The sequence below is a fragment of the Ursus arctos genome, unplaced genomic scaffold, assembly GCF_023065955.2.
Source record: "Ursus arctos isolate Adak ecotype North America unplaced genomic scaffold, UrsArc2.0 scaffold_19, whole genome shotgun sequence".
In the NCBI taxonomy this organism is placed as follows: Eukaryota; Metazoa; Chordata; class Mammalia; order Carnivora; family Ursidae; genus Ursus; species Ursus arctos.
The window spans coordinates 57,207,406-57,219,260 of NW_026622863.1; the positions used below are offsets into that span (position 1 = coordinate 57,207,406).

The 11,855-nt window shown below is 53.8% G+C and overlaps 1 protein-coding gene across 2 annotated transcripts; it reads left to right on the top strand.

Annotated features, from left to right (window-relative positions):
* Positions 1-1,481: 1,481 nt before the first annotated feature.
* On the top strand, positions 1,482-11,213 carry KLK15 (kallikrein related peptidase 15). Of its 2 annotated transcripts, XM_057314618.1 has the most exons (6): positions 1,482-1,691; positions 5,411-5,484; positions 8,503-8,659; positions 8,968-9,251; positions 9,372-9,508; positions 10,553-11,213. In XM_057314618.1, the coding sequence occupies exons 2-6, from the start codon at positions 5,442-5,444 to the stop codon at positions 10,703-10,705; spliced, it is 774 nt and encodes a 257-aa protein (XP_057170601.1). In that variant the 5' UTR covers positions 1,482-1,691; positions 5,411-5,441; the 3' UTR covers positions 10,706-11,213. The 2 variants fall into 2 exon arrangements, with proteins under 2 accessions (XP_057170601.1, XP_026344061.1); XM_026488276.4 differs by lacking the exons at positions 1,482-1,691; positions 5,411-5,484 and having other exon boundaries at positions 8,233-8,659.
* Positions 11,214-11,855: the final 642 nt, after the last annotated feature.

Genomic DNA, 11,855 nt, shown 5'->3' on the forward strand with positions numbered 1-11,855 from the left:
CCCTGGGACTCAGTGTCCCCATTTGTAAAACGGGAGTCTCCAGAAAGGAATTTCAGAGAAAGGTGCCATATCTGAGAGGTGGACAGACTCAGATTCTTCAAGTCCCTGATCTGCCGCTGCCCGACTGTGTCATCTAAGAAAGACCGTAGGACCACCCCTCCCTATGATTTTGTTCTCAGGGGAAAACAGGACTGATAATGACCAGGGTTACCCAGCACTGATTAAATGCCAGGCACGGGTTTCAGGCACTACTGCCTCAAAACACTCCTATGAGGCAGAAGCAATTATTCTCATCTTACAGATGAGGAAACTGAGGCATAGGGAGGCCCAAAGTTGCACAGTATTATGGGTTGGAGGCAAGATTCCAGGCCCCTGGCTCTAGAGTCCACATCTGAATCACATCCTGTGTTTACCAGTCTTCTAAGTGCCAACCTAATTTTAGGATTTACACACTTGCTCCATGCATATTACCTCCTCCAACCCAGAGACTATCCCCATCCTTTCTCCACTCCTACCCCACATTGGTACCCTGATAACCAGAGAAGTGATGCTTTGCACCCAAGGGGTAACAAGAGCCCTTGGATCATTTCTCCCCCCCGCCCCACAACATCTGTAGCCTGGATGACCTTGAATGACTGGGGGCCTCCCCTCCCCACTGTCTGTTCACCTGTGAAATGGGGTGAAATTAACAGTGCCCTTAGCTCCTTACGTGCTCTTAGATACTCCTTGGAAAACTCTATGAGGGGATCCTCTGATTATTTGATTTTAAGGATGAGAATCAGAAGCAGAGAAAGGAAGACACGCCAGAAGCTCCCAAAGGAGCAAGTGGGGAAGTGGGGGGTCTGAGCCCAGGTTCTCTGACTCCAGAGCCAGTTCCCTGAAACACCACCTTCAAGTCGTCCCACGTTGAAGGGGGTGGGGTGGGGGTGAAGGGGAGCCTCAGGCACCAGGAGTCCAGTCCCATTCCAGGGTGGGAGGGACACGGTGACTGTCTCCCTGGGGAAGGCGGTAAGATGAGGCTTGTTCAGACGGGAGGATCCCAGCCTCAGATGCCTCGCTGAAGGCAGCGACCTGGTCCTGAGGTGTTGCGGTCATCACTGAAGGGCTGTGAGCAGGGAAGGGAAGGGCTCCACCCTGAGCGTAGAAAGACCTTCTGAGACCACCTGGTGGTGGGTGGGAGGAGACAAAACAGAGGACTGGAGGCTGGAGGTGAGGGTCTAGGAGCGGAGGAGGATGCCCGAGCGGCAGCCAGGCCAGGGGAACGGAGAGAAGGGATGGGGCTGGAGACCGCTGGGCTGTAGGGGGATAAGGAAAAGGAAGGGGCGGGGACAGTGCCTGGGGGACTGACCGCAGACTGGGTGAACAGCGGAGCTGTCCCTGCGATGGGAAACATGGGGGGAGGAGTTTGGGGAGAGAGAAGTGAGTGAGGGCATAATGAGTGACAAGGGCCTGAGGACACTGGGGGTGAGAGGACGCCCAGGAGCCGGTGGCTGCCAGAGGCTGGAGTTCAGGGTCAGATGAAGGAGACCTGCGTGGTTGGTGGTTGAACCACAGGAGCTGAGGAAAGAAAGGCTCCGGGCTTCGGGGAGTGTTCGCAGGAGGAGGACAAGGCAGACGGCGGGACTCAGGCCGCCTGGGGAGGTGAAGGACAACTGGAAAGGGGCCCAGGAGGACGTGGATCGATAGCCCAGGTCTGTCGCGGTCCGAGTGGGCGGGAGGAGGGGCGCTGACGTCACCGCGTCGGGGGCGGGGCGAGGCGCCCTCCCAGTGAGCCTGCGAGCCAGGGCGGAGCTAGGCGTGAGATCCGTCGGTGTCCCCGTCTGTGTCATGGGGATGCTTGCAACACCTGCCTGCGTGATTTCGTGGGAGAAACACGTGCGATCGTGATGGAAAGCGCTTAGCCTGGCACCAGGGAAGCTCTCCTGATGAGTCCCCCAGGGGTTCACCTCCTTCCCCTCGTCACCACCCAGGTCCAGCAGAGGGAGGTGGCTCCCCGGGTTGAGGCAAACGGGCCAGCCAGGTGCTCCAAGAGTCAGAATACTCCCCCCAGCACCTCTGAGTGACCAATGCCTATGACGCCCCTCTCTGGGCTTCGGTTTTCTCCATATTAAGGAGGAAGCCATGATAACCACCTCACAAGGCTGTCAGGAGCATAAATGAAATAAGGACCACAGGAACGGTCCGACTGAAGCTGTGGCCCGCTGTGAGTCCTAGAGACTGTCAGCACGAATTTGTAGCCAGATGAGGGGGCAAAGGAGTTCTAGAATAGCTTTTAGCCTGGCAATCCAGAATGTCTAAATGTCTGGGGTTCCAGAACATCTGAAGATCCAGGGTTCTAGAACATGTGGAGGTTTGTGGTTCTACACAATTTTAAACTCTCGGGTTCTGAAGTGTTTGAGGACCTAGACTTCCAGGGTATCTTAGGTTCTAGATACTAGATTCTAGATTCTGAAGGTCTAGTATTCTAGAGATTTTGAGGGTCTATCATTCTAGAATAACGGAGACCCTAAGATTCTGGAATAACTGAGGGTCTGTGGTTCGGGAATATCTGAAAGACATCTGGTGGCTTAGGTGCCATCATTCTCAGATATTATCTGTGCGGAAATCAAGGGCCAAGAACCCATAGGCATTGGCCACTGAGCCCCTAAACAGTCAGCCCTTGTTCATGCACCCCTGGCTGCATCTGGCTTTCCAGATACTGAGAAGGACCATGTTTATAATAGGTCCTGACCTTCACTGGGTGATCTGAGGTCAGTCCCTCCTGCTCTCTGTACCTCCTCATTAGTTGAACAAGCCAGGATAGACTCTAGAAAATTGCTCAGGGCCCTCTTATGGTACTGAGACACTGGAAGACAACTTCAAATTCCCAAAGCTTTGAGTCATTCTAATAATGATCTCCAGAAAGCAGAATCCAGATTTCAAAATGCAGAATCAAGACAGCAGGATCCAGATTAAGGACTCCAGTCTCCCAGTGTCTAAATTCATACTACAGAGAAGATTCTAGGAATCTCTGACTTGTGGAACTCAGGCCCATATCTCCTAGTCCGGCCCTTTAAATGCACAATGCAGATTTAAAACTCCAAAGCTAATCCATGAAATCTTAAAAGTCTAGACCCAGATTCTAGAATCCAGGCCCCAAAACTCGAAATTCAAAATCTAACATTCATGCTCCAGGACCCAGGCTTCACACAGCGGATGTAAGGGGTCCTAGGACCTCAAGTCCTAGGTGCTAAACACCAAATTCCAGACTCCTAGTCTGGACTCTAGATTCAAAGGCCCTGGATCTAGAATCCAAGACTAAGACCTGTCACTCAAAGACCAGACTCTAGGATCCAGATTCTAGACTCAAACTCCAGAATTCGGACTCCAAAATCCATAGTCTATACTTCAGGTCATAAATGCCTGACTCTAGACCTCCAAACTCAGAGTCCAGAGTTGAAGATCCACAACAAAAAGTGCAAAACCCAAGATCCAGAATCCAATACCCAGGATTCAGAGTTAGGAGGCCCAGGCACCCAGATCCAGAATCAGAGATCTGAATCCAGAACCCAAAATTAGGAAGTGGGGATCCAGATCCAAAATCCAGTGTCCAAAATCAGAGATCCAAGGTTCAGAATACAGAATTGAGACGTCCAGATCCAGGTCCAGAATCAAAGATTCAGAACCCTACTCCAGGCACAAGAAGCATGGCTCTAGAGTCCAGTTTCTACACTCTAGACCCCAAATTCCACGTTCCAGGTTCCAGGCTGCTGGTCCTATCTGTTGATTTCCTCTGATCTTTGGGCTCTTGCCCTCTTACCTCCTCTCGCTTGAGGAACTGTCCCTGGCAGAGAATTCTTCCTTACAGACTCAGACAAAAGCTTCAACCTAATAAATGCTCATTAGGCCTTGTCCCCCACCCCACTAGCCACCTAGGCGTCCCCGCCTGTAAACCTGACTCTCAACCTCCTCCCACCCCACCCTACCCCCTAGACCCGGGTGGGGCCGGGAACATATAAATTCAGGTATTCAGGTGCCTTCTTCTGGCATCCAAGCTGCCCCAGATCAAGCTGGAGGATCTGGAGGGGTGAGATCTTTGAGACAAGAGCTGGGGGTGGGGGGATTGAGAGATACTCAGGGAGACACAGGTCTGCCCTGGTCTAGGGGAGACACTGGATGCAGACATGCACCGCCCTGAGGGACTTGAGTTTCAAGGGCACCTGCGTAGGTCCATGTGTCCTTTACTGAGGTCTCAGGTTGGACCTGAACCAAGAAAATGTCCTGGAGATGCAAGAAGGAACAGAAGGGGGGGAGGGGGGATGGAGGGAATCAAGAGGACGTCCCCGAAAGCGCTTGTATAAGAGCCAAGAACAAGGTCAGGAGTTATCAGGGGTTCAGCCCAGCTCAGATCAACTGCCCCAGGTGTCCCAGGTGCCAGGCCCCAGGCTGGGCAGTGCTGGGGACACAGAGAGGACCTTACGTGAGCGTTCCTGGGGATCTGTGATGTGACAGAGACACACCAGGGGCTGGGAGGCCCAGAAAAGATACCTGTTAGGTCTCAGGGCCTCCCAGAAGAGGTGGGAGCTGAGCCTTGGTGGGCAACTATGAATTTAAAGATGAGGGGAAGGCTTTAATTCATTCCCAAAGCTTGCTGGGAACTCCCGTGAGCTGGAGCCTTCACCAGGAATCCAGAGGCAGACACCATGGACTGGAGATGGTCAGAGGATCCCCCAAGGTGGAAGTGGACCCTGAAGGGAATGGCATACCCGGAAGGAGGAACCACTTGAGCAAAGGCATGGAGGCATGAAATCACAGGAAGGAAAATGGGAGAATCGGCTGTGTGTAGAAGGGCAAGGTCATGAGAGACCCCGTCAGAGGGGCTGGTGGAAGGGGAAAAACCACTAATACCCTCGAAAGTGAGGCTGGGGAACTAGGACTTTATTCTGGAGGTGCTGGGGATCCATGAGGGCTGTGAGCAGGAGTAGGACATGGTCAACTCTGGGTGTGGAAAGACCCTGCAGGGCCATGTAGGCGGGGGCAGTGGGAACTTGATTGGAAGAACAGACGGCAGGGGTGGGGAGCGGTGGGCACCCAGGAGGCCAGGTAGCAGGCTGGGATAGGGTCTGGGGGAGAATGTATTCTGAGCCAGAGCCTCGAGCACGGAGAGAGATCCAGGAGCAAGTGGAATGGTGCTGGGGCCTGACAGGCTGTGGGGGCACCTGAGGGTCTGTTCTGGTGTCTGGAGGAAGGACATGACCCTCGGAGATGGAGAACTGGGTTGGGGGGGAGAGCAGTCTGGGTTGGGGTTGGGGGAACAAAGATGGTGGAAGAAGTTTCTCAAGCAGCGGAGGGGATGAGTTTGTGTCTGGAGGGATCCAGGTTGAGCCCCAAGTGTCCAGCCATACACCAGTTCACTCTCTCCCCTCCCCAGACTTCAACAGAACCCTCGTCCCTGCTCTGCAATGTGGCTTCTCCTCACCTTCTCCTTCCTGCTCACGTCTGCAGGTGAGGCGGGCCCAGGTCAGGTCTGGGTCTATGGGAACATGGTGCCCCTCCCCCACTTCAGGAGCAAATCCTGGCCCTGCAGTCTTCCACAACCCCCCATCACCCTCCCCAAGTCCTCACCCTACCCTGAGACTGTCAGAGGCCTGGGGCTGCCCTAGACTCCGCATGCCACCTGGCGCTGCTTGCTGCTCCCGGGGTGACACAGACCTGAGTTCGAGTTCTGGGGCTGCCCGGTCCTTGCTGTGTGACCTTGAGGAAATTACTTCACCTCTCTCTACCTAGAGTGCCTTCTCTAGGGGACAGGACCCACCTATGACAGTAATGGCCAGGTTTCAATAGCATAAAGTAGTTAAAACTCATAATAAGCCTTAAACAAGTGTTAAGAGGCCAAGACCGCAGACTTCTAGGCTCGAATTCCAACTCACCATGTTTGGTTACTTAACATCTCTGTGGCTCGGGATCCCCAGCTGAACCGTGGAGATAATGGCAGACACCCCCCAGGCTGTGAGGATTCCATCTGGTCCTGTGGGTGAGGCACTAGAAGGTTTTTGGTCGAGGGTCCTGCCCTGTAAGAGCGTGTTGGCATTGCTGAGTCCTGGGTATACGCCAGGCACTCGCGTGGATATATGCCAGAGCTCGCCTAATTCTCAGAACGTCTCTGTGGGGTGGCCTCCACTGGCCTCATTTGATGGGGGAAGGGGAGAGGGTGGCTGGAGAGGGGTGGCCGCTATGTCAAGGTGACCCTGGGAGGCAGGAAAACTCCAGGCCATGTTCAGCTACTACCCATGGAGAATGTAATTGTAACCTGACACCTCTACTCTGGAGAAGTTGACTTTCATTGTACCCCCACATGACCCTCGCCTCTGGGGGCCCCTTAAAGCTCCCCCTGCTGCCAGCCTCCCCTCAGGCTTTCTCTGTGCTCTCTCCTCCCTGCCTCCCGCCTGCCCGCTGCACCCAGCGGGGGCCTCCACGCTCCTCCGGCTGGTACTGGCCAGGGGCAGCCTTGCCGCCCAGCTGTTCAGCCTGCACCCTCTGTCCTTCTTTGCAGGACAACAACCCCACCCTTCCCTTCTTAAGCCCCCTGTCCACCACATCCGCATTCCCCCAACCTCGCCAGGGCCCTTGTTCCAGTTCCTGACCCTGGAAGGCAGAGGAGGGGCGTTTGGTCTGGCTGTGCCGATTCCTGCCCCAGGGTGGGTGTCTGTGTGCCTTGCTGTGACCTTCAGGGGTCATATCCCCATTGCACCGTAGCAGATCATGGTCTTGTAACCTTGAAATATCCCTGTTTATGTCCTTGTGTGTGTGTGTGTGTGTGTGTGTGTGAGTGTGGCGGGTTTTCAAAGCCCTGTGTGTCCACATGCTGCCCACGTGTGTGAACTGGGTCCCCTCTGTGAAACTCAGTGAGTGACCTTGAACACCAAGTGACTGACCGGGGGGCTCATCTATAGACAGGAAAATATGTCCTGTCCTGTGTCTCTGGCTATGTCTTCGACCTTGGATGCCTAGCCCTGTGTCCATTGTTTCCCTGGGGTCTGATCTCGTGGGTCCACATCTGAGCGTTGGCCCTCTGGGTTCATGTCTATTACTCTGAATCCCCACACAGTGATTTGAAGACGAATCACAATGTGGACCTTGACTATCTTCATCTAAGCCTGGTCATCTGTCTGACTTACTTTGGCTAAATTTTTGTCCCAAACCCAAATATCCACATGTATGTCTGCATAAACAAATCCATGTGTCCTTTGTTTAAAATAACTAGTCTTTATTAAGCAGCTATAATAAGCCAGACATCAAAGACACACACACACACAAACTTATTTAATCCTTACAACAATCCCATTGTTGTAGGCCCAGAGAGGTCAAATAATTAAATAATTTGCTCAGAGGCTCACAGATAACATGTTTGGACCCAGGGGCTTTAGTCTAACATTCCAGATTTAACCACTCTACTTAGACTCATGTGTGTGAGCAAGTCTTTGGGGGCCTGAGTGCAGATGTGTGTCTCTCCCCATGTACCCTTATTAAGAACCCCACCTTGTTGTCCAGTCCCTGTTGGTTAGTGCGCAGGTCTGTGACTGGTATATTCAGACCCACGCCAGAGACTGTAAATTTATTTTTTAAGAGATTTATTTACTTATTTGTCAGAGAGAGAGAGAGAGGGAGCGCACACACAAGCAGGGGGAGCAGCAGGCAGAGGGAGAAGGAGAAGCAAGCTCTCCGCTGAGCAAGGAGCCCAACACGGGCTCGATCCCAGGACCCCGGGATCATGACCTGAGCCCAAGGCAGACGCTTAACCCACTGAGCCACCCAGGCGCCCCTGGAGACTGCAAATTTAGATGTGAGTTTCTTTGTGTAAATCATGTCTGTGGATGTGTGTGTGTGTGTCACACCCACGCCCATGCTGTAACTGTCCAGATTCCTATACACCTACGAATGTCTGTGCTGTGATTCTTGAACCCAAGTATATGCAAGTGAATTTCGGCTTAAAGTGCTCTGCACCTCAGTTCCTAAGTTTGGAAGACTGGTTGTGCCTACGTTTGCCCATGACCTTGGGTGGCCACATCTCCATTTGGCTGAGATGTCCAGACTCTGGAGCCAAGACTGTGTCATACATATCGAGTGGCCACAGCCATCTGATGTCTGTGACAGCTTGGAGATGAACTTGAGTGGCTGGTTCCAAGTGGCCATCTCTCTGGACCTGTATCCAGTGTCCCGGTCTCCACTCCTAATCTCAGAGGACTTCTTGACTTCTGGGCCTTCCCCACCTCCCTGCTCTCCCAGAATCCTGTAGTAAATGGGTGAGGGCCAAGGGCAAGGGGACAGTTGTGGAGAAAACAAGCAGCAGTTCTAAAAGCCAGAGAGAGGCAGTGCTGAAAATTCAAGGACAGGGACGTCTTAAGAGACGGCGGGGGGGGGGGGGGGGGGGGGGGCACGAGTGAAAAATACATAGTATGGGCAGGGTGCCGGCAAGGTGTAGGACCCAAGGAAAAGGGCTCTGTCCTCTGCCCCCTCTCCCAGCAGCCCGGGACGACACTGACAAGATGCTGGGAGGGGAGGAGTGTGAGCCCCACTCCCAGCCGTGGCAAGTGGCCCTGTTTGAGCGTGGACGCTTCAACTGCGGCGCTTCCCTCATTTCTGCACACTGGGTGCTGTCTGCCGCCCACTGCCAAACCCGGTAGGAAGGCAGGGCGCAAAGTCCTGGGGGGCATGCAGGCAAGGGTCTAGGGCTCTGAGAATCTTGGATTCTGAGCAGGCAAGTGCTGGAGCCTGGGGGCTGAGTTCCGGGTGGGTGCACCTCCTGGGTCCCTGAGGGGCAGGGGCTAGATCTGTTGGGTTCAGAGCCTTGGGCAGAGGGTAATGGCATCGCCAGATTTCCAGAGGGTGCGGGGACCCCAGCTCGCCCGCTCCGTTATCTTTCTGTCTCCCCCACACTCCACTTGCGGGTCATCGCCTGCCCTCACCTGCCCTCACCTGGCCGCGCAGCTTCCTGAGAGTGCGCCTGGGCGAGCACAATCTGCGCAAGCGCGACGGCCCGGAGCAGCTGCGGACCGTGGCTCGCATCATCCCGCACCCGCGCTACGAAGCGCGCAGCCATCGCCATGACGTCATGATGCTTCGTCTAACCCGGCCCGCGCGCCTCTCCCGGCAAGTGCGCCCCGTGGCGCTGCCCACGCGTTGCCCCCAACCCGGCGAGGCCTGCGTGGTGTCCGGCTGGGGCCTCGTGTCTGATGACAAGCCTGGGACCAAAGGGAGCCCAAAGTCACAAGGTGCGTGAAAGGACGGCGCTGGGTGCCGGGCCTCCAGGGTCCCTATTCTCCAGGGCTCTTGGGGGAAGGAGACAAGGGCCTGAAAATACGGATTCACTCCAAGTCCACTGTCCTCCCCAGTGAGTCTCCCAGATACACTACATTGTGCCAACATCAGTGTGATCCCGGCCACATCTTGTAACGAGGACTACCCAGGGCGCGTAACGGCCTCTATGGTGTGTGCGGGAGTAGAAGGCGGAGGCACGGACTCCTGCGAGGTCAGAGCCATGGGGTAGGGGGACAGGTTTGGGAGATCGTATGGGGTGGGACTGTGCTTGCTTTAAGCCTGAGAAGATGCTGGCGATAGGTTTGGGGATGGAGAAGGAAGAGCAGTTAGGATGGGGGTGAGGTTAGAGATGGATTGGGTTGTGTTTGGGGCGGAAGACGCCGCGGTTGGTTTGGAATGGCCTGGGTTTGAGTTAAGAATGGGAATGGGCTTGGGGCGCCTGGGTGGCTCAGTCGGTGAAGCGTCTGCCTTTGGCTCAGGTCATGGTCTCAGGGTCCTAGGATCCAGCTGGCCGTTGGGCTCCCTGCTCAGCGGGGGCGTCTGCTTCTCCCTCTGCCTCTGCCCTTCCGCTCGTGCTCTCTCTCTCTCTCTCAAATAAATAAATGAAATCTTAAAAAAAAAAAAAAAAAAGAATAGGAATGGGCTTGGTTTGATTTTATTTTTTTTAAAGATGTATTTATTTATTTTAGGGACAGAGAGAATATGAGGTGGGGAGGGGGCAGAAGGAGAGAGAGAATCTCGAGCAGACTCCCTGCTGAGTACGGAGCTGGCAGCCTGGAGCCCTATGCGGGGCTACATCCCAGGACCCTGAGCTGAAATTAAGAGTCAGATGCTTAACCAACTGAGCCACCCCGGCGCCCCTGGTTTGTTTTTAGGTGGAAAATATGTTGCGTTGAATGAGGGATAGGGTAAATTTTGTCTTGGATGTGAAAGACATGAAGACTGGGATTGGTTGTGTTGGCAGTAAGGATGGGCGTAGGTCTGGTGTGATTCTGAATGGGGAAGATGCAGGGGTGGGGTTGGGGTTACATGGGGAGCATTGAACATGGGTTGGCCGAGTTGTATTGACTTGTGTTGGGTTGGAGTTGGGTTGGATTGGTTTGGGTTAAATTGGGTTGTATTGAGTTGAGTTGGGGTGGGATTGCATGGGGTGGGGTTGGACTGGGTTTTGATTGGATTGTGAATGGTGATTGGGATAGGGATGGGGGCACTGGATCCAGACGTTTCCCATTCACACTTTCCCTTCTTCCCACAGGGTGACTCTGGGGGACCCCTGGTCTGTGGGGGAGTCCTACAGGGCATTGTGTCCTGGGGTGATGTCCCCTGTGATACTACTACCAAGCCTGGTGTCTATACCAAAGTCTGCAGCTACTTGGAGTGGATTAAGGAAACCATGAAGAGGAACTGACAATTTTGTTTCACCACCTGTGTCTCTGACTGAGCAGAAGCTCCCAGAGCTGGCCAGCAGCCCCATCCTGACCTGGGACAGTGTTGGGCCATCCCTCAAGACCTCTTTTGTCAAGGCACCAATGTCAGCCAAGGACTTGTCCCGTCTCAGGCCAGAGCCGGTGCTCAAGGTCACCTATTTAAACACCGAGATAACAAGAGTGCTGATGCAAGCTTCTCTGTAGGAGTTTCTGGAACTTTCTTCTGGGGATGAAGGGAAGTGGGAGCCAGAGACCGGGTGGGGACCCTGAGGCACCGTACATTGTTCCTTTTCACCCACTGCCCCGATGCCTAGCTGAAGAGAAATGGCTTGAAGTAAGGCTCTCTTCATGCATGTGTGCCTAGGTCAGCTGTGTGATCTTGAGGAAAAGACCCAGTGCCCCTCAGCTTCCGTTTCCCCATCTGTAAAACGGAGCTCATCATATTGCTTACCTCACAGTCTTGTAAGGATTAAATGAGGAAGTTCCTATGAACTGATTCAAATAGTGCCTGGCACTGGGGAAATAGATCTCTGGACCCCAGTGAAAGGACCCAGCCCACAATAGATGATCAAGAGTGACCTCATTTTCTTCGAGATTTAGTTGTGGGCTTCCTGGCGGCCGGGCAAAAAAGGCAAATGCTCTTCTTTCCTTAGACAGGGTTCCCGACACACAGCAGAGGCTGGGTTACCCTGCGACCTACTTTGACTTTACTGAAGAGCCAAGGGAAGGTGTCAGGGGCCTATGAATTCAACACTGAGGCTACGGAAATCTGGTTCCCCATTCTCAACAGAGATCCCCCCAGATGTGATCTTCAAGGTCACCCAATGTTGAACTACATGAACCTGGCTCCCGAGACCTAACTATTTTACTGGGGGGGAGGAGAATTAGAATTTATGGACAGGATGCTCTTGACGGTGGAAAGGAGATAGTCTGGAATTCGTGGGACTTTGGAGGACGTAACCTTGAGCATCCAGATCTGGGGAACAATGAGTAGGGGTGGGGTGTAACGGGATCCCAACATTGTTTGGGGGCAGGGGGACATTGGATTTTGAAATGCTAGGGAATTTATTCACAGACACCACGGAAACTTCCTATTTCTGGATCTGGGGGCACTAGGATTGTGATGGTCGG

What these genes read in the sequence shown, in the direction of transcription:
- KLK15 (XM_026488276.4), top strand. Translation starts at nt 8,436, where the DNA reads ATGGGCAGGGTGCCGGCAAGGTGTAGGACCCAAGGAAAAGGGCTCTGT. An exon ending in AGGGAGCCCAAAGTCACAAG is followed by an intron (nt 9,252 to 9,371) that starts GTGCGTGAAAGG and finishes TGTCCTCCCCAG; the next exon opens with TGAGTCTCCCAGATACACTA. An exon ending in GAGGCACGGACTCCTGCGAG is followed by an intron (nt 9,509 to 10,552) that starts GTCAGAGCCATG and finishes TTCTTCCCACAG; the next exon opens with GGTGACTCTGGGGGACCCCT.